A 23257-nucleotide genomic window follows, 5' to 3' on the forward strand; every position below is an offset into this window, starting at 1 on the left:
TTACCTCTGTTCTAAAGGGTTACCCATCAGTTTTAAGGCTGTGCCCTTTAGTTCTGGACACCCCCACCATAGGAAGTATCCTCTCTCTCCACATCAACATTTAGTAGGTTTCAATGAGATCCCCCCACATTCTTCTGAATTCCAGCGAGTACAGACCCAAAGCTGCCAAACACACTTCATATGTTAACCCCTTCATTCCCGGAATCATCCTCATGGACCTCCTCTGGACTCTCTCCAATGACAACACATCCTTTCTGAGATATGGGGACTTCTGGGAGTCTTGCATGAGGACTCCTAAGTCTCCCTGCACCTCTGATGTTTGAACCTTCTCCCCGTTTAGGTAATAGTCTGCATGATTGTTCCTTTTATCAAAATGCATTATCGTACATTTTCCAACACTGTATTTTATCTGCCACATTTTGTCCATTCTTCCAATTTGTCTAAGTCCTGCTGCTCCTATATTCCCGCTGTTTGCCTGCTGTCAATCTGTCAATCTTATATCATCATATAAGATATCTTTCCTGTATACTGAGGGCTCTTATCTTGTTAAGAAGCCTCATATGTAGCTTTATGTCTGAAAATCCTGGTAAACATCATGTGCTGACTTCCCTTTGTCTATCCGGCTTGTTATTTCCTCAAAAATTCCAACAGATTTATCAGGCGATATTTCCCCTTAAGGAAATCACGCTGACTTTGGCCTATGTCATCATGTCTCCAAGAACCCCAAGATCTCATCCTTACTAATGGATCCCATCTTCCCAACCACTGTAGTGGAGGCTAACCTATAATTTCCTTTCTTCTGCCTCCCTCCCTTCTTGAAGAGTGGAGTGACATTTGCAATTTTACAGTCCTTCGATGTCTCCATAATCTCTTCAGCTACTTCTTTCAGATACCTTGGGTGTAGTCCATCTGGTCGAGGTGACTTATCTATCTCCAGACCTTTCCAAACACCTTCTCCTTAATAATAGAAATTACATCCATGTCTGCCTGACACGCTGAAATTTCTGGCTTTCTGCTAGTCTTCCACAGTGAAGACTGATACAAAATACTTAAGTTCGTCTGCCATTTCTTTGTCCTCCATTACTACATCTCCAGCATCATTTGCAGCAATCCATGATCCACTCTCGCCTCTCTTTTACTCTATACATTATTGTACCTGCATATCAACCCCCACCCCATGCCCCTCATTTCCTTTCTCCCATGGTCCCTCTCTTTGCCAGTCAAATTCCTTCTTCTCTAGCCCTTTACCTTTTCCACCTATCACCTCCCAGCTTCTTACTTAATCCCCTCTCTGCTGCCCACCTGGCTTCACCTATCGGCTTTGAGCTTGTACTCCTTCCTCACCTGGTTTCCTTCCCCTTCCTTTTCAGTCTTGATGAAGGGTCTTGGCCCGAAATGTCAATTGTTTGTTTACTTCCATAGGTGCTGCCTGACCTGCTGAATTCCTCCAGTGTTTTGTGTGTGTTGCTAATAAAGAGCAATATCAGGATCTGAAATGGGTCCTGGCCCAAATAATTGCTGGTTTAAATTCAAATATTTTTATTAACTGTAACTTTCATTTTCTATTGGAAGCTCTCCATGCATTATTATGACACAAGAATACATAATTTATTTTGCAATTACTGAGGAGAAAAAAGTTGGGTGTTAATCTTTGGAAATGCCTGATTGTTTTTTTTTACTGACGTATTTGCTGAAAGTTGGATGTGTAACTATTTTCATTTTCTGACAGTTGAAGTGATTTTCCTGATCCAAAAGTAGAAGTCTGTAAATAGAACACCCTTTGGAAGAGGGTTTTATCATTATCATTGGCAATTTGCATCTTAAATTACTGATGTGCAGAAACTGATGTGAAGTGATTGGTGATGGTTTCACCATTGTTTGGAATGTAATACTGTACTGAAGTTTACAATAGCTAATAGCATTCTATGTTTTGCCTAGTATGAATGGTGAGCTTCTCTGGCGCCTTGCTCGAGCATCACGTGACTTGGCTCACTTAGAAAGTACTTCTGTGGAAAAGAAGCAGCAACTAACTTATGAAGCCTTGGAGTTTGCCAAAAAGGCACTAGAAATAAACGAACAGAGCTTTGCAGCTCATAAGGTAATGTTTCATTTTATTGTAAACTATTTCATTTTTCTCCCATATATTGTCTTAATGCTTTTTTAAAATTCTTGTACAGTGGTACGCGATATGTATCAGTGATGTTGGAGACTACGAGGGTATCAAGGCAAAAATAGCAAATGCTTATGTCATTAAAGCACACTTTCAGGTAAAGTAACATAATATATTTATCTATTTTTGTGAAGATTTATCTTTCAGTAAGATTGAAGCCTTAATTCAGAATATTTTTGGGAAGCTGCTATAAATAAGTAAAGCTAAGAATGTACTTTGCATTACAAAAGAAGCAAAATTCTAAGTGGTATTTTTAAAACATGGATCAATATTAAAAAAGGATTATGAGGAGGACATCTTTAAAAGAAGAGTTTTTAGATGAATGCAAAACACCATCCATAAATTCACAGATGACACCACTGTTAATAAAATCTCAGATGATGTTGAGGTGGCAGAGAGGAGTGAGGTGGATCAGCTGATTGATTTACTTCTGCCACCTCGTGCTCAATATCAGCAAGACCAAGGACTTGAATATGGACGTAAGGAGAATTTGGGAAAAGCTGCACATTGAGGGGTCAGTGGTGGAAGGGAGAGCAGCTTTAAATTCTTGAGTATCAGCATCTCGGGGTATCTGTCCCGGGCACATTGCATTTACACAATCATGAAGAAGGCATGGCATCGGCTCGACTTCATTAAGGGTTTGAAGGGTCTGGTATGGCACGAAAGACTCGTGCAAATCTTTATTGACATACACTAGAGAACATTCTGACTAGTTGCCTCACAGCCTAGTATGGAGGCTCCAATGCACAGGATCACAAGAGACTGCGGGGGGTGACCAGTTCCATCCCAATCACAACCTTGCCACCATTGAGGAGATTTTCAAAAAGTGATGCCTTTCATTATGGACCGTCTTTAATGAGGGTTCTTTATTAATTATTAATGACCAACTCCATCCAGGACATGACGTCTAGCTCCTTGTTACTATCATTAGGGAGAATGTACAGAAGCCTAAAAGCCCCCACACAATGATTCAAGAACAACTTCTTCCCCTTCACCATCAGATTTCTGAACTGTCCATGAACCCATGAACATTACATCAATATTCCTTCTGGTTTCCCATTGCATATTTATTTTGCAGTTTATAGCACTGTATTGCTGCCGCAAAACAGCATATTTTACATTCATATTAAAATTAATAAACCTGATTGAGGAGCCCTGACATTTCTTCTGCTTTATCTTAATTAATCTATAACTTTAATTCTCTTTATTATGTACACAGAAGTAATTATATTCTTAGCTAATGTTGCTAAAATTCTTTGGTCTCATAGTTGTGGTGAGAGGAGTATTGTATCATTTGGAAATGCTGGTAATATTGTAGCAATTTCATTTTTTTAAACTTCCTTGTTTTATATAACTAATTAATCAGAATAAATTGAACTAACATACTTAGAAATTAGAGTTTTAGATAATATGCTGAATCTGCGCAAACTTTTAGAAAGGAGAATGTGATGGCACTTTGTAATGACATTTATGTCTTGATCCTCTGATATAATAATGCCAAGGAATTTAAAGGTACTGACGACCCTGATGTTTGTCATCTTCCAAGTTTCTTAGAAGCTGCATTTGCTTGCTTATATTGATTTGCAGGAAATATAACCTCATTTATCAACAAAAGAAGAAGAGTGAAAAGAGGGACCAACAAAGTAACCCGTAAGGTGCCATATAGATTGTTCCTATGCAAGGGCTCATGAAGTTGATGGTAACATATTAACTTAGATCAATTTTGGCCCACAGACATGAAATAAAAGATAAAGGCAAGTGTCATTTTCAATTTGACAAGCCATAATTAATGACATTTATCAGAGATCAGAGCTGTGGCTTCAGCAGTTTTTAAGTTAATTGTATTAGTGATTCAAATAAAGGGACATGATGCAAAGTATCCAACTTTGCTCTTGATGCAAAAGGAGGTGGGCACAAAAACAGAGGCAAAGCGGGTTTTAGAATTCAGGTGAGTGGACTAAAAGATCATTGCGGTATAATAAAGGGAGATGTAAGTTTGTATGTGTATGTAGGTACAACAGGTAATCAAGAGGGCAAATGTACTAATTGCCCTTATACAAAGGGATCAGTACAGCGGAGTAAAGAAGTTATGTCATAATTATATTATGAGATTCGCGCCTGGAGCATTGCATCCAGTTTTCATGTCATTATTTAAAAATACATCCCTTGTGGATTGCAGTAAAGCTCCGCTAAATTGATTCCTGGTGTGTTAAGATTATCTAATAAGGGATGGTTGTGTAGAAAACGCCTATTTTGTTTGGAGTCAGGAAGAATGATAGGTATCTTATGCATACAGTATCCTATCTGAATGATAGGTCACTGATGCATAAAGTATCTTATCTGAAGGTAGACAGGTAATCCACTATAAAGGTGTTACCCTGCTGGAGAGCAGTCTAGAATCAAGGTGCCACTTGTTCTGAGATGAGACAGAATTTTCTTGTCAAGGGGAGTTCTGAATCTTTGGGAAGATTTCTGCACCGCAAGGCAATCAAAAGCTATAGGCGGCAGACAGGAATGGAAATTTCAATCCAAAGATCAGATCTGTTACATCCATTTTATGGTGCTACACAGGAAAATAGCATCCACCATCCAGGCAAACATGAGGAATTCTGCAGATGCTGGAAATTCAAGCAACACACATCAAAGTTGCTGGTGAATGCAGCAGGCCAGGCAGCATTTCTAGGAAGAGGTACAGTCGACGTTTCGGGCCGAGACCCTTCATCAGGATTTCTCCTGACGAAGGGTCTTGGCCCGAAACATCAACTGTACTACTTCCTAGAGATGCTGCCTGGCCTGCTGCATTCACCAGCAACTTTGATGTGTGTTCCACCATCCAGGCCATGCTCTTACTGCTGCCATTGGGAATGAGGTACAGGAGCCTTAGGTCCCATACCACCTGCTTCAGGAGCTGTTACTACCCTTCAACCATTAGGCTCCTGAACCAGTGTGGATAAATTCACTCACCTAAATGCTGAACTTATTCTGCAACCTATGAACTCACTTCAATGACTCCACAACTTGTTTTCAGTTTTGTTTGTTTATTTGCTATTTGATATTATTTTTGTATTTGCACTATTTGTCTTTCAGTCTTTGTAGCTTTTCATTGATTCGATTGTATATATTCTATGTGAATGCTACATGAAAATAAGTCTCTGGGTAGTGTATGGTTACATATACCTACTTTAATAATAAGTTTATTTTAAATAGTAGTGCAAGTTTAAAGAGCCATCTGGCCTGCTATTCCTACTTCTAATATTTATGTTTTAGTGTAATGCCACACTTTTCGCCTGTTGCTTGATCTGGCTTCTATATAACATAAATTGTGAATAATATTTGGGGATATCAGGGCATGGATTTGCAAAGTTTGTGATTTTTGTTTTGGGTTCTTTTGTAAAGAACCGTGGACATGTGTAATCGTGCCAAGTGATGTCCAATGAATATCTGTACATCACTCCTGGGATTTTCTTTTACATTCTACAGGCAATTCCTGTAGAAGCAGTCTTTCCATGTGCCTGCATGCTTTACTTCTACAGGACTTGTCAGGAACCTCCCTGAGCAGGTCCCAAGCCATTGCTGGGAACCCAACTCAGGTAGGTTACCTTTAACTTACTTACTTGATATCACTTACTGCAGCTCACCCTCCAGCCATACACTGATTATCAATCCATGGCCTAAACATCCAAATGCATTGATCACTTGACCCCACCTGTAATCATTAATTGTTGGCTTCCTAACCTCCACTGACACAGATGTCATTGATTCTGTTGTGCAGTTTGCAGTTGGCAAAGGGAAGGCCTTATATCACGCAAGCCTAATTTGGCAACACCTGATAACTTGTGCCTTGGGTGATAAGTAGCATGTCCAGCAACCAAACTTCTAATTGGAGCAGTGATCCTTTAATATCAGTTGCAAATGCTGAGGAAATTCTAGGTCAGAATTTATTAATTTGGCGAGAAGGTGCAGTATTTAACCTGGTCTAACCTTCAAGTATGTGATATCTGATTGCTGAAATACAACTCATGCTTGGGCTGCTTATACTGCTTAGTAACAACAGTTTGCAAACTTAGTTTGCAAAAGTAGGTAAATAACAAACTCCAAATAATCATGAAATAATTGTTTTTCTTTTACTACTTTTTGAAATGTCAGACATTTAGTGGGTGCTTTTTAATAGATTGGTGACTTAAATATCCTGTTCATACATTATATAAACAGCAATTAGTCCACATTAGTCCAAATTATCTGTTTCTAGAACAACTGCTGGTAAATTCCTCTATATCTTAATTCTAAAAATATTTAAACTTCGTGATACCTTTCTGATTTTTTTGGGGGCAAATTAAGTAGGCATGTGTAAATTGAACACTTAAGTAGAGCCATGTAGTTATTCAGAAAAAAAAATCTTTTCTTATCTCTTTTAGAAAGCCATTGAACTTAATCCCAAAGATGCAACATCAATTCATTTAATGGGACTATGGTAGGAGCCAATTAACTGTGGTTCTTATTCAGAGCATCTATTTGTCTTTCTAACTTGATTAGTGATGAAAAGCAGAATTACATGTTCTCCTACATATTGTTTATGTAAAAATAAAAATTCATAACATTTTGTTTTGACTGTTGTACTAATTGTTAAATCATTTATCATGTGATTTCTTTAAGAACCTGAGAGTAAATCAACTGATTTTAGCAGCTCTGCTTTATTTGTATCTGCCTTCATCGTATTGCCAGTTTAAAATTAACACAAAATCCTTTTGAAAACTATTGAATACCTATGGTGTGTGTATGCTCTGTAGCTAAAGTTGTGATTCTATGGTTGGTGCAGACTACTGTAAAATGAAGTTTGCATCTAATCTATATCCCTTCTTTGCTGTCCATAACATCACCAACTTTTGTGATAAGTGCCTAATCATGACACATTTGATTGATTAATTAATTAATCTTTTTTCACTAGGTGTTTCACATTTGCTGAAATACCCTGGATCCAACAGAAAATAGCGGCTGCATTCTTTGCCACCCCACCAAGCTCCACTTATGAAGAGGTAAATTGTACACAACCCCTCCTTTAGCATATCACTGAATAATATTTCTATGTTATTGAATAACAGTATTTTTGACCATCTTTTATAACTTGGTGCCTTATGATTACTACTTTTACTTCCCTGTTTTAGTCTTCATGGGCCCATCCCCAGGGCGGGCAAATTGCTACATAAATGATTACCTTTACACAAGTGATTATCTTTAGTATTTTTTTTACAGTGATAGAAGGGATTTGGGTTTCGTTAATGGGAAGGTGTTGTGATTATGATCATCTCATTCCATTCCCCATAGTGTAATTCACTGCTACTTGTCATACCTTCTGATAGATTGTTAGTGAATGTAAATATTAACCATATTACAATTACAGCACGGAAACAGGCCATCTCGGTCCTTCTAGTCCATGCCGAACTCTTACTCTCACCTAGTCCCACCGACCTGCACTCAGCCCATAACCCTTCATTCCTTTCTTGTCGATGTATCTATCCAATTTAACTTTAAACGACAACATTGAACCTGCCTCAACCACTTCTGCTGGAAGCTCGTTCCAGACAGCTATCACTCTCTGAGTAAAGAAGTTCCATCTCATGTTACCCCTAAACTTTTACGCTTTAACTCTCAACTCATGTCCTCTTGTTTGAATTTCCCCCATTCTCAATGGAAAAAGCCGACCCATGTCAACTCTATCAATCCCCCTCATAATTTTAAACACCTCTATCAAGACCATAAGACCATAAGACAAAGGAGCAGAAGTAGGCCATTTGGCCCATCGAGTCTGCTCCACCATTTTATCATGAGCTGATCCATTTTATTCTATTTAGTCCCACTGCCCCGCCTTCTCACCATAACCTTTGATGCCCTGGCTACTCAGATACCTATCAATCTCTGCCTTAAATACACCCAATGACTTGGCCTCCACTGCTGCCCGTGGCAACAAATTCCATAGATTCACCACCCTCTGACTAAAAAATTTTTTTCGCATTTCTGTTCTGAAAGGGCGCCCTTCAATCCTGAAGTCATGCCCTCTCGTACTAGACTCCCCCATCATGGGAAACAACTTTGCCACATCCACTCTGTCCATGCCTTTTAACATTCAAAATGTTTCTATGAGGTCTCCCCTCATTCTTCTAAACTCCAAGGAATACAGTCCAAGAGCAGACAAACGTTCCTCATATGTTAACCCTCTCATTCCCAGAATCATTCTAGTGAATCTTCTCTGTACCCTCTCCAATGTCAGCACATCCTTTCTTAAATAAGGAGACCAAAACTGCCCACAGTACTCCAAGTGAGGTCTCACCAGCACCTTATAGAGCCTAACATCACATCCCTGCTCCTATACTCTATTCCTTTAGAAATGAATGCCAACATTGCATTCGCCTTCTTCACTACCGACTCAGCCTGGAGGTTAACTTTAAGGGAATCCTGTACGAGAACTCCCAAGTCCCGTTGCATCTCAGAACTTTGAATTCTTTCCCCATTTAAATAATAGTCTGCCCGTTTATTTTTTCTGCCGAAGTGCATAACCATACACTTTCCAACATTGTACTTTATTTGCCACTTCTCTGCCCATTCTTCCAATCTATCCAAGTCTCTCTGCAGACTCTCCGTTTCCTCAGCACTACCGGCCTCTCCACCTATCTTCGTATCGTCAGCAAACTTAGCCACAAAGCCATCTATTCCATAATCAAAATCGTTGATGTACAATGTAAAAAGAAGCGGCCCCAACACTGATCCCTGCGGAACACCACTGGTAACCGGCAGCCAACCAGAATAGGATCCCTTTATTCCCACTCTCTGTTTCCTGCCAATCAGCCAACGCTCTATCCACGTATGTAACTTTCCTGTAATTCCATGGGCTCTTATCTTGTTAAGCAGCCTCATGTGTGGCACCTTGTCAAAGGCCTTCTGAAAATCCAAATATACAACATCCACTGCATCTCCCTTGTCTAGCCTACTGGTAATTTCCTCAAAAAATTGTAATAGGTTTGTCAGGCTGGATTTTCCTTTAAGGAATCCATGCTGAGTTCTGCCTATCTTGTCATATGCCTCCAGGTACTCTGTAACCTCATCCTTGACAATCGACTCCAACAACTTCCCAACCACCGACGTCAAGCTAACAGGTCTATAATTTCCTTTTTGCTTCCTTTCCCCCTCCTTAAATAGCGGAGTGACATTTGCAATCTTCAAGTCTTCCAGAACCACGCCAGAATCTATTGACTTTTGAAAGATCATCGCTAATGCCTCCGCAATCTCCACAGCTACTTCCTTCAGAACACGAGGGTGCATTCCATCTGGTCCAGGAGATTTATCGACCTTTAGCCTATTCAGCTTCCTGAGTACTTTCTCTGTCATAATTGTGACTGCGCACACTTCTCTTCCCTGCCACCCTTGAGTGTCCAGTATCCTGCTGTCTTCCTCAGTGAAGACTGATGCAAAATACTTGTTCAGTTCCTCTGCCATCTCCTCATCTCCCATTACAATTTCTCCAGTATCATTTTCTATTGGTCCTATATCTACTGTCACCTGTCTTTTACTCTTTATATACTTGAAAAAGCTTTTAGTATCCTCTTTGATATTATTTGCTAGTTTCCTTTCATAGTTAATCTTTTCTCTCTTAATGACCTTCTTGGTTTCCTTTTGTAAGGTTTTAAAAACTTCCCAATCCTCTGTCTTCCCACTAATTTTTGCTTCCTTGTGTGCCCTCTCCTTAGCTTTAACTTTGGCTTTGACTTCTCTTGTCAACCACAGTTGCATCCGTTTTCCACTCGAAAATTTCTTCTTTTTTGGAATATACCTGTCTTGCACATTCCTCATTTCTTGCATAAACTCCAGCCACTGCTGCTCTGCTGTCTTTCCGGCCAGAGTCTCTTTCCAGTCAACTTTGGCCAGTTCCTCTCTCGTGCCACTGTAGTTTCCTTTACTCCACTGAAACACCGACACATCAGATTTTGGCTTCTCTTTTTCAAATTTCACAGTGAACTCAATCATGTTATGATCACTGCCTCCTAAGGGTTCCTTCACCTCAATCTCTCCAATCACCTCCGGTTAATTACACAATACCCAATCCAAGTGGGCTCAACAACAAGCTGTTCTAAAAAGCCATCTCGCAGACATTCTATAAATTCTCTCTCTTGAGATCCAGTGCCGACCTGATTTTTCCAGTCTACTCGCATGTTAAAATCCCCCACAATTATCATAACACTGCCCTTCTGACAAGCCTTTTCTATTTCTGGTTGTAATTTGTAGTCCACATCACTGCAGCTGTTTGGAGGCCTATAAATAACTGCCATCAGGGTCCTTTTACCCCTGCTATTCCTTAGCTCAACCCATAAAGATTCTGCACCTTCTGATCCTATATCACCTCTTTCCAATGATTTAATATCATTTCTTACCAATTTCTTACCACGCCTCCCCCTCTGCCTACCTTCCTATCCTTCCGATACACCGTGTATCCTTGGACGTTCAGCTCCCAGAGACATGCATCCTTTAGCCAGGTCTCAGTGATGGCCACAATATCATACCTGCCAATCTGTAGCTGTATAACAAGATCATCCACCTTATTTCTTATGCTGCGTGCATTTAAGTACAACAGCTTAAGACCAGTATTTGATACTTTTTGCTTTGATTTCACTGCAACTTTATTGCACTGCAACTCATCCCAATGGCTACACATTTGCCCCATCACCTGCCTGTCTTTCCTGACATCTTTACTGCTCACTATCTTAGATTTATTTCTGTTTTCCCCTTCCTCCGCACTATCATTCCGGTTCCCATCCCCCTGCCAAATTAGTTTAAACCCTCCCTAACAGCTCTATTAAACTTTCCCGTCAGGATATTGGTCCCCTTCGGGTTCAGGTGTAACCTGTACTTTTTGAACAGGTCATACTTCCCCCAGAAGAGATCCCAATTATCCAAGAATCTGAAGCCCTGCCCCCTACACCAGTCTCTCAGCCAGGCATTCATCTGCCTGATCCGACTACTCTTGCCCTCGCTAGCACGTGGCACAGGTAGCAATCCGGAGATTACTGCCCTGGAGGTCCTGCTTCTCAGCTTCCTTCCTAACTCCTGGAAATCTCTCTTCAGGGCCTCCTCCTTTGTCCTATCTATATCATTGGTACCAACATGTACCAAGACAACTGGCTGCTCACTCTCCCCCTTTAGAATATTCAGGACTCCCTCAACCTTCTACGCTACAAAGAATAAACACCTAACTTGTTCAACCTTTCTCTGTAACTTAGGAGATGAAACCCGGGCAACATTTTAGTAAATCTCCTCTGTACTCTCTCAATTTTATTGACATCTTTCCTATAATTCGGTGACCAGAATTGTACAAAAAACTCCAAATTTGGCCTTACCAATGCCTTATACAATTTCAACATTACATCCCAACTTCTATACTCAATGCTCTGATTAATAAAGGCCAGCATGCCAAAAGCTTTCTTCACGAGCCTATCCATGTGAGATTCCACCTTCAGGGGACTATGTACCATTATTCCTAGATCCCTCTGTTCTACAGCCTTCTTCAATGCCCACCATTTACCATGTATGTCCTATTTTGATTAGTCCTACCAAAATGTAGCACCTCACAATGTATTGGTCACAGACAGGAAAACAATCAGAAAGCTACCCTTCTGCTCCTTTAGCCACTCGAATTAAGATGACCCCATCATAATTCCATTCCATCCACCACTACATGAATGTTCTATCCACAGATAATTTTTCAGTAGATATGCACAAAATAAATTGTAGTAGGAATATGCCATATGGCTTCTTGAGCCCACTGTATATTTAGTAAAATTATGTCTCATCTTGATTTTGGCATCAGTTCCACTTTCCTATCTGTTTTCCATACCCTTTGGTCCCTCATTATCCAAACTAATTATTCTGGTGTTACATGAATTCAATGATAGATGTGTTGGCCTGAAGGTCCTGTTACCATGCTGTGACAGCAACGCAGATCACTCAGTGGAAAATTCCAAATGTTCACAACTTTCTAAGAAATGTATTATCTTCATCTTAGTTTAAGAGAAAATGCTCATTTATGTCCCTAGCTCTGTATCTACCTTGTCAGTACCCTGAGAAGTTCGTGTGTTTCAAATATTGTATGTTGATATATACCATTATATACTGATATTACAGTATAACATTCTTACAAATTGCTTAACCTTTCCTCTTAAAACAACCCCTTGCAAAAATGCCATCCCCTTCTCGCAATTCCTCCGTCTCCGCTGCATCTGCTCTCAGGATGAGGCTTTTCATTCCAGGACGAGGGAGATGTCCTTCTTTTTTAAAGAAAGGGGCTTCCCTTCCTCCACCATCAACTCTGCTCTCAAACGCATCTTTCCCATTTCATGCACATCTGCTCTCACCCCATCCTCCCGCCACCCCACTAGGGATAGGGTTTCCCTTGTCCTCACCTACCACCCCACCAGACTCTGGGTCCAACATATAATTCTCCGTAACTTCCACCACCTCCAACGGGATCCCACCACCAAGCACATCTTGAGGGTTGATAAATCCCCAGGGCCTGATGGTCTGCATCCCAGGGTACTTAAAGGAGGTGGCTCTAGAAATTGTGGACACTTTGGTAATCATTTTTCAATGTTCTATAGATTCAGGATCAGTTCCTGCAGATTGGAGGGTAGCTAATGTTATCCCACTTTTTAGGAAAGGGAGAAAGAAAACAGGCAATTATAGACCAGTTAGTCTGACATCAGTGATGGGGAAGATGCTGGAATCAATTATAAAAGATGTAATAGCGGCATATTTGGATAGCAGTGGCAGGATAGGTCCAAGTCAGCATAGATTTACAAAGGGGAAATCATGCTTGACAAATCTTCTGGAATTTTTTTGAGAATGAAACTATGAAAATGGACATGGGAAAGCCAGTGGATGTAGTGTATCTGGACTTTCAGAAAGCCTTTGATAAGGTCCCACATAGGAGGCTAGTGTGCAAAATTGGAGCAAATGGTATTGGGGGTAGGGTATTGACATGGATAGAAAATTGGTTGGCAGACAGGAAACAAAGATTAGGGATTAATGGGTCCTTTTCAGAATGGCAGGCAGTGACTAGTGGGGTACCGCAAGGCTCGGTGCTGGGACCGCAGCTATTTACAATATACATTAATGATTTAGATGAAGGGATTAAAAGTAACATTAGTAAATTTGCAGATGACACAAAGCTGGGTGGCAGTGTGAAAAGTGAGGAGGATGTTATGAGAATGCAGGGTGACTTGGACAGGTTGGGTGAGTGGCAGATGCAGTTTAATGTGGATAAACGTGAGGTTATCCACTTTGGTGGTAAGAACAGGAAGGCAGATTATTATCTAAATGGAGTCAAGTTAGGAAAAGGGGAAGTACAACGAGATCTAGGAGCCCTTGTTCATCAGTCACTGAAAGTAAGCATGCATGTACAGCAGGCAGTGAAGAAAGCTAATGGCATGCTGGCCTTCATAACTAGGGGAATTGAGTATAGGAGCAAAGAGGTCCTTCTGCAGTTGTACTGATGAGACCACACCTGGAGTATTGTGTGCAGTTTTGGTCTCCAAATTTGAGGAAGGACATTCTTGCTATTGAGGGAGTGCAGCGCAGGTTCATGAGGTTAATTCCCAGGATGGCGGGACTGTCATATGTTGAAAGATTGGAGCGACTGGGGTTGTATACACTGGAATTTAGAAGGATGAGAGGGGATCTGATTGAAACATATAAAATTATTAAGGGATTGGACACGCTAGAGGCAGGAAACATGTTCTCAGTGTTGGGGGCAGTCCAGAACCAGAGGCCACAGTTTAAGAATAAGGGGAAGACAATTTAGAACGGAGTTGAGGAAAAACTTTTTCACACAGAGGGTTGTGGTTCTGTGGAATGCTCTGCCTCAGAAGGCAGTGGAAGCCAATTCTCTGGATTCTTTCAAGAAAAGAGTTAGATAGAGCTCTTAAAGATAGTGGAGTGAAGGGATTTGGGGAGAAGGCAGGAAAAGGGAACTGATTGTGGATGATGAGCCATGATCACAGTGAATGGTGGTGCTGGCTCGAAGGGCTGAATGGACTACTCCTGCACCTATTGTCTATTTTTCCCTCCTCCCACCTTTCTGCTTTCCACAGGGATCGCTCCCTACGCGACTCCCTTGTCCATTCGTCCCCCCCATCACTTCCCACCGATCTCTCTCTGGGCACTTATCCTTGTAAGCGGAACAAGTGCTACACATACCCTTACACTTCCTCCCTCACCACCATTCAGGGCCCCAGACAGTCCTTCCAGGTGAGGCAACACTTCATCTGTGAGTCGGCTGGGGTGATATACTGCGTCCGGTGCTCCCGATACAGCCCTCTATATATTGGCGAGACCCAATGCAGACTGGGAGACCGTTTCGCTGAACACCTATGCCAGAGAAAGCAGGATCTCCCAGTGGCCACACCTTTAATTCCACGTCCCATTCCCATTCTGATACATCCATCCATAGCCTCCTGTACTGTCAAGATGAAGCCACACTCTGGTTGGAGGAACAACACCTTGTATTCCATCTGGGTAGCCTCCAACCTGATGGCATGAACAATGACTTCTCTTCCGTTAATGCCCCTCCTTGCCTTCTTACCCCATCCCTTATTTATTTATTTAGGTTTTTTCCCCCTTTCTTTCTCTCTTTCCTCCCCCTGTCCCTCTCAATATATCTTCCTCTGATGCTCCCCTCCCCTTTCTTTCTCCCAAGGCCTCCTGTTCCATGATCCTCTCCCTTCTCCAGCCTTGTATCTTCTTGCCAATCAACTTTCCAGCTCTTGGCTCCATCCCTCCCCCTCCTGTCTTCTCCTATCATTTCGGATCTTCCCCTTCCCCTCCCCCTCCCACTTTCAAACCTCTTACTATCTCTTCTTTCAGTTAGTCCTGATGAAGGGTCTCAGCCCGAAACATCGACTGTACCTCTTCCTATAGATGCTGCCTGGCCTGCTGTGTTTGTGGATGAAGAATCTTGACAATCAAAGGAATCAATGGAAAGCTGATAATCAATGATTAGATGAGAAAATTTGCAGCTGCTGAAAATCCAAGTAACACACAGCATGCTGGAGGAACTCAGCAAGCCAAGCAGCATCTATGGAAAAGAGTACCATTGACATTTTGGGCTGAGACCCTACATTAGGACGGTCTCGGCCCAAAACATTAACTATTGACTCTTTTCCATAGATGCTGCTTGGCCTGCTGAGTTCCTCCAAGATTTTGTGTGTATTGCTCAATGAGTAGAGGTGGGGTCAAGTGACCAGTAGATGGGGGAAGCCGGTGGATTTGGATGTTTAGGCCATGTGTTGGGTAATTAGTGTATGACTGGAGGGGAAGATGGGGCAAGTGGTATCATGGTTCCATAGTAAGTAAACAAGCTAAAGGTAATCTACCTGAGTTTGAGTTCCCAGTGAAAATGAATTAAGTTTTCTTTCTTTTGTTCTGTATCAATTTCAATGTAATGTCCAGGATCTGATTTGTTATCGGTACATTTCCTCTAATGGTTTTGTTATGTTCAACCATTTAGAAACATAGAAAACCTATAGCACAATACAGGCCCTTCGGCCCACAAAGCTGTGCTAAACATGTCCTTACCTTAGAAATTGGCTGCTGTGTACTCAAAATAATAACTAGTCTGAATGGGTTGCTTATTTTCAATGTCAATTTCTTGCATTTTCTGTAATAACCATATTTTCCTGCCACTGACCACATAGTTTTAAGCTCCTCAGTCCAGGGAAGCACCCTCCCTGCATCTAGTCTATAAAGCCTTTTTGTGTAATTTATAAGTTGTGATTAGTGATCCTCTCATTCTTCCAAATGCTAAAAAAAATACTGTCTTATCTACTCTACCTCATACAATAATCCCATTGTCTATGAAGCCAGTTGAGTAAATCTTTCAGGTTTTTGAGCAGTGCATCCTATCAGTAAAGAGACCAATGTTGTACATGATACAACCTCGCCAAGATCCTATATCAATACAGCAAGAATTTGGACCATTTGTTCTACTGTACTGTTTGACGAGACTTTAAACAGGTCTCATCATGTTGCATATGAACATAAAGAGCTATGACGCTATTTTGACAAGCAATAAAGTTCTCCCAAGCAATTTGGTTCATATTTATATCCTTTTGATTTCAGATCTTGAAAAGTATCTTACAAAGGCACAATTATTCCCCTTTTTTCCAGTTTAATTAAAATAGTGAAGCTATCTCTTATTTCAATACCACCATGGATAATTTATTTTCATCTATTTTAATATTGCAGCAGAAACTAACAGGCAAAAAAACTTTTTGTTTTAGGCTCTCCAGTATTTTGACAAAGCTGAAGAAGGTAAAAGTTCCATAAATGTATTTCATTCATTTCATTTATAAAATTAAATTAAACTTCATATTACTTTTCAGTAATAGATATAATTCAATTGAAATTGTAATTGTTAGTCTGTGTCTTCCAGCCCGCTTCCTGAGGGTCAGTGCAGCCCAGAATTTGCTCCCATCAAAATAGCTGAACAGTAGTAATTCCCTTTGGAATTTGTGTCAGTTGCCAGGCAGGTTAATTCTATTATTTATTTCCATGTGTTGATGCTGAGATTTCAGTCTTGGTCCAGCAAAGGTTGGATAGAATGGAATTTATTTCTTAATGTTCTCTACTACATCAAAGTGGAATTTTGCATCAAGATTCAAATGCTGTGTAGATAGTATAAAGAATTTAGTTATATTCATTTGTGGTTTAAGGCATCGCAGTCAGGTATTGTTTGTTTGTGATTCCACTTGAGAAAGAAGTGTGCCACTTAAACTGTTATAATTCATTGGTTGAATTATGCTTCTGGAGATGAATTTCTGTGATTTTAAAACCCGCTGATGTTGAAGAATTGGGGCTATATTTCCAAGAGAAAATGAGATGTAGCTTGAAGGTAATGTGAAAATGGTGGAGTTCTCATGCACTGCTGTCTTTATCCTTGGTGGGGGAGAAGGAGAAAATGAATTTCGGGAGTCAAACAGGTCATTCCAGGTAAGGGAAGCAGATTTCCTTCTCTGAAGAACATTAGTTAACCTACTGGATTTACAATAGTCCACTTAATTTCTGATTAACCTTACCAAAACAAACGTCACTGAAGAGGGGTGAGGATCAATGAGGTGGAGTGCTGCTGGTCATTCCTGGTGATTACTGGTGGGGGGGTAGGGCTGACGAAGAGTCACAAGATTCTGGAGGGATTGAAATTGATGCAAGGAAACATGACCGAGTGGCAAGCCAGTAAATTAATAACTTAAAGCTAAGTCTGATTCAGTGCGAGTTAGGATTCCTGTATTATGCTAGGCTACTAGAATGGCCAAGGGAATAGACAGGATGTGTCAATGATCGTACTTTTTCTTCTATTCAGCAGCTGAGGGAGGACATTATTGGGTAGTCAATGGCTGTCAATTGATTCATCTTAAGACATTTTAATTGCTAAGTATTTAATTATTTATTGACATACAAATCATTGTTAGGAGATTTTTGTGCATTATTTTGTATAAACTTCCGGGCCATTTGTGAGCAACTTTTGACAGGCAGTTCGGGGCAGCATAAAAAAAATTAGTAGGTGGAGATCAGAAACAAATTTTTTTAAAATTTTATATCTTACTTCATTCACGAAAACAAAAAAAAATAAATTACCCCACCTTGCTCATTAACATCTCAGTAGATAAAGACCAAAAGTTAAGTACATTCTTGTTTTCTATTTTCTCATATGCTTCTCTGCATATGCAAATGTATTGTGCATAATATATTGTTTGTATTTAACGTGACTTATTTTGCAGCTGAACCAAATTTCTACAGTAAAAACTTATTAATGTTGGGGAAAACTTGCATGAAATTAAAAAACAAGAAGTTAGCTTTGTTGTGGCTGACCAAAGCAAGGGACTATCCTGCACGAAATGAAGAAGACAAGCAGGTAAGTTTATCCAATATAACAATTAAAAGGTTGTGTTTCTAATCTCCACCTACTGTTGTTCTGCAATTTTGTTGGGTAAACTTAATCATAGTGATAGCAATGATATGTTCAACTTTAAATGTTATTATTAAGGACCACAGGTTTTATTAATTCAACTCGACCCAAACTTGGATATAGATGAGTAAAGGATGCAGAATTATTATACAGTGGATTACGATTTATTGGAACATATTGGGACCAGCACATTTTGGCCCAGTTAAGTAGTTGCCCAATTAGCTGAAGTTTCATGGAAATAGTTTTTAAAAAAAAAAGTACAAAAAAGACAAACTACCATTTAATTGAAATACAGAACAAACTAAAACATTACCAATACTACTATAGTATTATAACACTGTATTAGTTCTTAATTATTGATGGGTGTGTTCATCCAGTGTACACTGCCTTGTTCTTTTGACTGTAAATGAACAAAATCAGTGCAGACACCTAGTGCAGATAATGGATAGCTTTCTTACAATCCTTTTGACTATTGAATCCTTCAAATCTTCATTTTCATTATAACATTCATGGTTATTGATGCCTTCAAATACTTAGTAATCATGTCATTTTCACTCCCAGCTGTTTTTGGCATCTCTAAACCTGAATGCTTGTAACCACAGTGAGCAAAACAGTTCTGAATTGTCTAACTGATTATTTCTTGTCAATTATCAGTGACAAAAATCACTGCTTTTGAGGACAAATAATGCTGTTTAGAGAACTCTTCACTCTAGCACGGTGTTGCATCTAATGGCCACACAAGTGCACATGACTGATGCTAGTTAGAATCTGTTCAGCAACAGTCTCCTGCCCCCTAATTGGGTATAGTGTCCCAAATAAACCAAAGGAATCCTGGATATTTTCGAAATAGGTTTTTGTTCTTCAAGGTTTGTGCCAAATAAGTGACTGCCCCGATTAAACCGATGGCCCAATTAAACTGAATCCACTGCATTGAATTTAAGCAGACAAAATTAATTTTACTCAAAGGATATTTTAGCAGATTTCTATGTACCCTGGGTCAAAAGCTGACCCTCTGATTTTGTGATATGTTTCGATATGAGCAACTATTTTTTAAAACACCATGTTGCAAGCCCAGTCTATTTTCGTACCTGATCGTCCTCAAATTTTAATTTTTGTCAGTTTTAGGAACTGTAACTGATGCAGCCTGTAGTGGGATAAGATCTAGTCCCACTAGTTCTACTAGGTTCCAGGTTCTGGGAATTAACCCAGTATCTTAGCCTTTGATCAACAAAGTTGTGGAAAATGTTGGTAAAGCATATAGAAAATGGCAGTCTGCATATTAAATTGACAAGATAAAAATGAAAACTTAATTTTTTGCACTTTTGAACATGGCAGTTAATTTTATATCCATATCAGTTATCAAAGGTGTGGTGATACATACTTCATTGCTTCAGTACTTCTGGTGAGATGGTGCCGCCAAGTTAGGATCCAATGTTGATAAAGGAACTGCAATACACTTCCAAGTCAGGATAGAGTGCAGGTGATGCTGTTCTCATGCACTTAAAACCCACATCCTTCCTACTGGTAGAGGTTGCAGGTTTGGGAGGTACTTTTCATCTAGCCTATGCGAGTAATTCTGTCAGTGGTATCCATCTGCAGCCACTGTACACTGGCTAGCATAAAGGTTAGGACAGTGGATAGGTTAACAATTACGGTTACTTTGTTTGAGATAATTTTGGTATCATGAGTGTAACTGGAGCTGGAATCATCCAGATTAAGTGGAGGGAATTAGATCACCCCAGTTTGTTCTTTGATAGAAAACTTTTGGTGTGGCAGGCAATGAGTCATATGCTACAAAATACCCAACTCTGACCTGCTTTTGCAACCGCGGTATTAGCTTGGGTGGTTTGCTTAAGTTTCTGGTCAGTGACTATGTTTCGGGATTCAACGCTGGTAATGCCATGGAACAGAGTAGGATATGGCTATTAACTAGCACTTTAATGGCATGTGCTATTGCTATCAGTGCATTCCTGTTGTCTAGGTTTTGCTGCAGGAGCCATGGACTGTTACCATTGCTAAGGAATTGCCTAAAGGATTGAACATTTTTCAATCATCAGCAAACAGCCCTACTTTTCACTTATAGTAAAAACACTGATGAAGCAATTGAGTCAAGAATACTACTTTGAGCTACTCTTGCAGTGATGTGTGGGTTGGGTTATTGGTCTGCAAAAAAAATCTTATTTGTTAACCAGTGAGGAAAATATGCCCCAAATTGAACCTACAATCGGTTAGCCACAAAGGGAGAGAGGAAGTCTGAAGTAATTTCCATTAGTTAATTGTATTAAGAATGAAAATATTTATTATTCAGTTGTTTAACTATTAATGTAGATTTTAATTTGGAAAACAAAACATTGAGTGCATTATTATATTGTGCCTTTAGTCTACAAAAATTTTTTTTGAAGTCCCACAGTATCTATAGATAATCTGTCTATAATCTCTTTTTCTATTTTTAGGTTCAAAAGGAAGCCATTGAACTACTTAAATCACTACTGGAGTCAAGGACTTAACTGAAGTCAATCTTGCACATTAAAATAGTCTCCAGCCAGTCACTATGTGATGAGATTAATTTGGAAGTTAATTGATTTCTCAAACATCAATGAAAATGATTTTTATTGGTTTAATCACAAAGGAATTTACACAATTGTACAGCCCTGATACAGCATTAACCAAATAAATATGCATATTTGTGTACCTTTTAGTGCTGCAAATTTGTGAATAGTGGTGGAAGTAAACAACTCAACTACCCAAAAAAAAGCAAACTATCATAGTTGAAGTGCTTAACTTCAACTTTAGGATGTTGCCAGTGCATTCATCAATTCCTAAAAGTATAATCTTTTTTCTTGCAATGCAGGGAAGGTCTTACAATAGTAAGTCCACAGAAAAATTCTACAAAATCCCAAAATAACATATACAAGCTGAATCACCAGCAGGTCTATTAACAGTTAATCCATTCTATATTCATCAGTAGTTTGTATTTAATCAAAGCATTGTGTGGTCTATAGCCACTTGGGTCACAGGATAGCAAGTTTTCCACTTTCAACTAAAAACATGAAAAAAATTTAATAATAAAATTAGGTGCCCATTTTATTAAACTTCGTTTGCACATAATTACAAATAAAAGTTTAAAAATTTTCATGCACCTGACAGATTGACGTTTCAGTGGTAATCTTGATGCTTTGTTGCAGATACTAGCTAATTGATGTGCAGAAATGGTCAGTTGCTAAACTGTTTTTGGGTGGGGAAATACATAATAAAAAGCAGTAGCAAAAACTGACCAAACTCGAGCTTTTACAAAACTTTTACAAATTAAAAACTTTAATGGAATTTACAATGTTTAAATTTAAAGCATTACAAATGTTACATTTCAAATGTCTCTATCTCCCCAGTCACTGCAAGGAAGCACAGCGTGTTAGAAGTTGAAGTTCAATATAATTCACAATTTTTTAAATATATTTTTGTTACATGTCATTAAATGCCCTCAATACTGGTGAAACTATTTTAAATGTATTATTACATGTTTTTGAAATTTTTGAATTTAAAAAATAAATCACTTGATATTTCTCAGGTTGAAGGCCTATTAGAAATTATATTTCAAAGCCAGAAAAAGAGATGCATAATATAATTTATACACACAGAACGTATACCATTGCAATGGGAAAACTAATTATACAACATTCCTTACAAATGTGCAAAACTTAATTGACTTTATTCCTGATTGATAAATGTAACTGTTCTAAAAGACTGAACATAAAAGCAGCAGAGGTAATATTTTGCATAATTACACTGTGAAAATTGTCCACATTAGCTTTTTGTATATAAAATAACATTAGTATTTGGGATACTACCCCAGTCTCTCTGCTTTTGTTTATTTCAGTATACTATACACAAGACATACATAAACAGCAATAACACAACAAGAAAATAAAAGAGAACTCATGTCAGCATTTACATATTCTATGATTTCAACAAGCCAGCAGCATTAAATCTAGATATCTGACAGTGTTTGGCATAAGCCTTAAATACTTCAGTGACAGCCATGCAAGAAATCTCCCTGACAGAATTGTTAGATCAGTGGAAACTGAGCCACAGGGTATGTTTTCTTCTGCACTAAGGGGGCATAATAGCACACCTACCAAATCACCTACTAAGCTCTATAAAACTAGAGCCATGGATATTTCAGCTGTTTCTGATATTTAAAAAAAAATCATTCTATGTTTCAGAAATCAGCTGAACTCTTTTCTCCCACAATTTCTTTTAAAGGGAAGGTATGTAAAATACTATGTACGGTGAAGACAATTTGCATAAATGACTGGAAGAAAAGCATGTTAATTTTATAGAATTCCAGATGTAAATTATTTCTCTAGGCAATAGCTTATATACAGATAGACAACTGTGCAACTGTAAATGATCAGAATCAGAAATGTGTACATTGTGATGCCATCTCTTAGCATCAAGATTGTGCTGCATCTATTCTTGTCCAAATCCTTCCGTTTCTTCAATTGCAAAAAGAAGCTTCTCTTTTAATTGTTCATAACTTTTATAAGGTGGCAAATCCAAGCGGTTAAAGCTATTGAAGAATATACATACATCAATGAACACAAGGCTATATTTCAACATATCCAAATAAATTTCAGATCAGTCATACTCCATGTTGAGTATGGAATCTGCTGCACGTTTCCTTCTCAATGTGACTGTGTAGCCCTGAGCTCTGCACTTAAATGTAATATAACAAATCAACTTGGATACACAAGGTACTGCAAATACTGGAATCTGAAGCAAAAAAAAAGAGCTGGAGGAACTCACCAGATCAAACAGTATCTGTGGAGTTAAAAGGGTTCATAGTTTTGGGTTGAAATTCAAAACATTGAAAATCTCTTTGCCTCCACAGATGCAGCTTAACCTACCGAATTGTTCCATCTGTTTGTTCGTTAATTTTTTAAAATTTTGCATGTAAAGTAATGATTTCCTATTGAATTATTTCTTACATCCTTCACATACATGAGTGTAAATCTTTATGTTACATCTCCGTCTAAATGTGCACTGTGCAATCATAGCAACTTATAATAATTTATAATAAATAGAAT

At 39.1% G+C, this 23257-nt stretch overlaps 2 protein-coding genes across 2 annotated transcripts in view; one reads left to right on the forward strand and one right to left on the reverse strand.

Moving 5' to 3' along the window:
- rmdn1 (regulator of microtubule dynamics 1) overlaps positions 1-20763 on the forward strand; it is a 33706-nt gene extending 12943 nt beyond the window's left edge. Inside the window, exons 4-10 of the mRNA XM_063061779.1 lie at positions 1939-2098; positions 2178-2267; positions 6586-6641; positions 7116-7203; positions 16489-16519; positions 17986-18119; positions 20627-20763. Of these exons, the coding sequence (XP_062917849.1) occupies positions 1939-2098; positions 2178-2267; positions 6586-6641; positions 7116-7203; positions 16489-16519; positions 17986-18119; positions 20627-20680 (613 nt within the window). The 3' untranslated portion in view covers positions 20681-20763. The remainder of the gene's footprint in view (positions 1-1938; positions 2099-2177; positions 2268-6585; positions 6642-7115; positions 7204-16488; positions 16520-17985; positions 18120-20626) is intronic.
- Positions 20764-22601: 1838 nt separating this feature from the next.
- LOC134353595 (NEDD4-like E3 ubiquitin-protein ligase WWP1) overlaps positions 22602-23257 on the reverse strand; it is a 156741-nt gene continuing 156085 nt past the window's right edge. The window contains exon 24 of the mRNA XM_063061698.1: positions 22602-22740. Coding sequence (XP_062917768.1) covers positions 22641-22740 — 100 coding nt within the window. The 3' untranslated portion in view covers positions 22602-22640. The remainder of the gene's footprint in view (positions 22741-23257) is intronic.

The sequence above is a fragment of the Mobula hypostoma genome, chromosome 1, assembly GCF_963921235.1.
Source record: "Mobula hypostoma chromosome 1, sMobHyp1.1, whole genome shotgun sequence".
NCBI lineage: Eukaryota > Metazoa > Chordata > Chondrichthyes > Myliobatiformes > Myliobatidae > Mobula > Mobula hypostoma.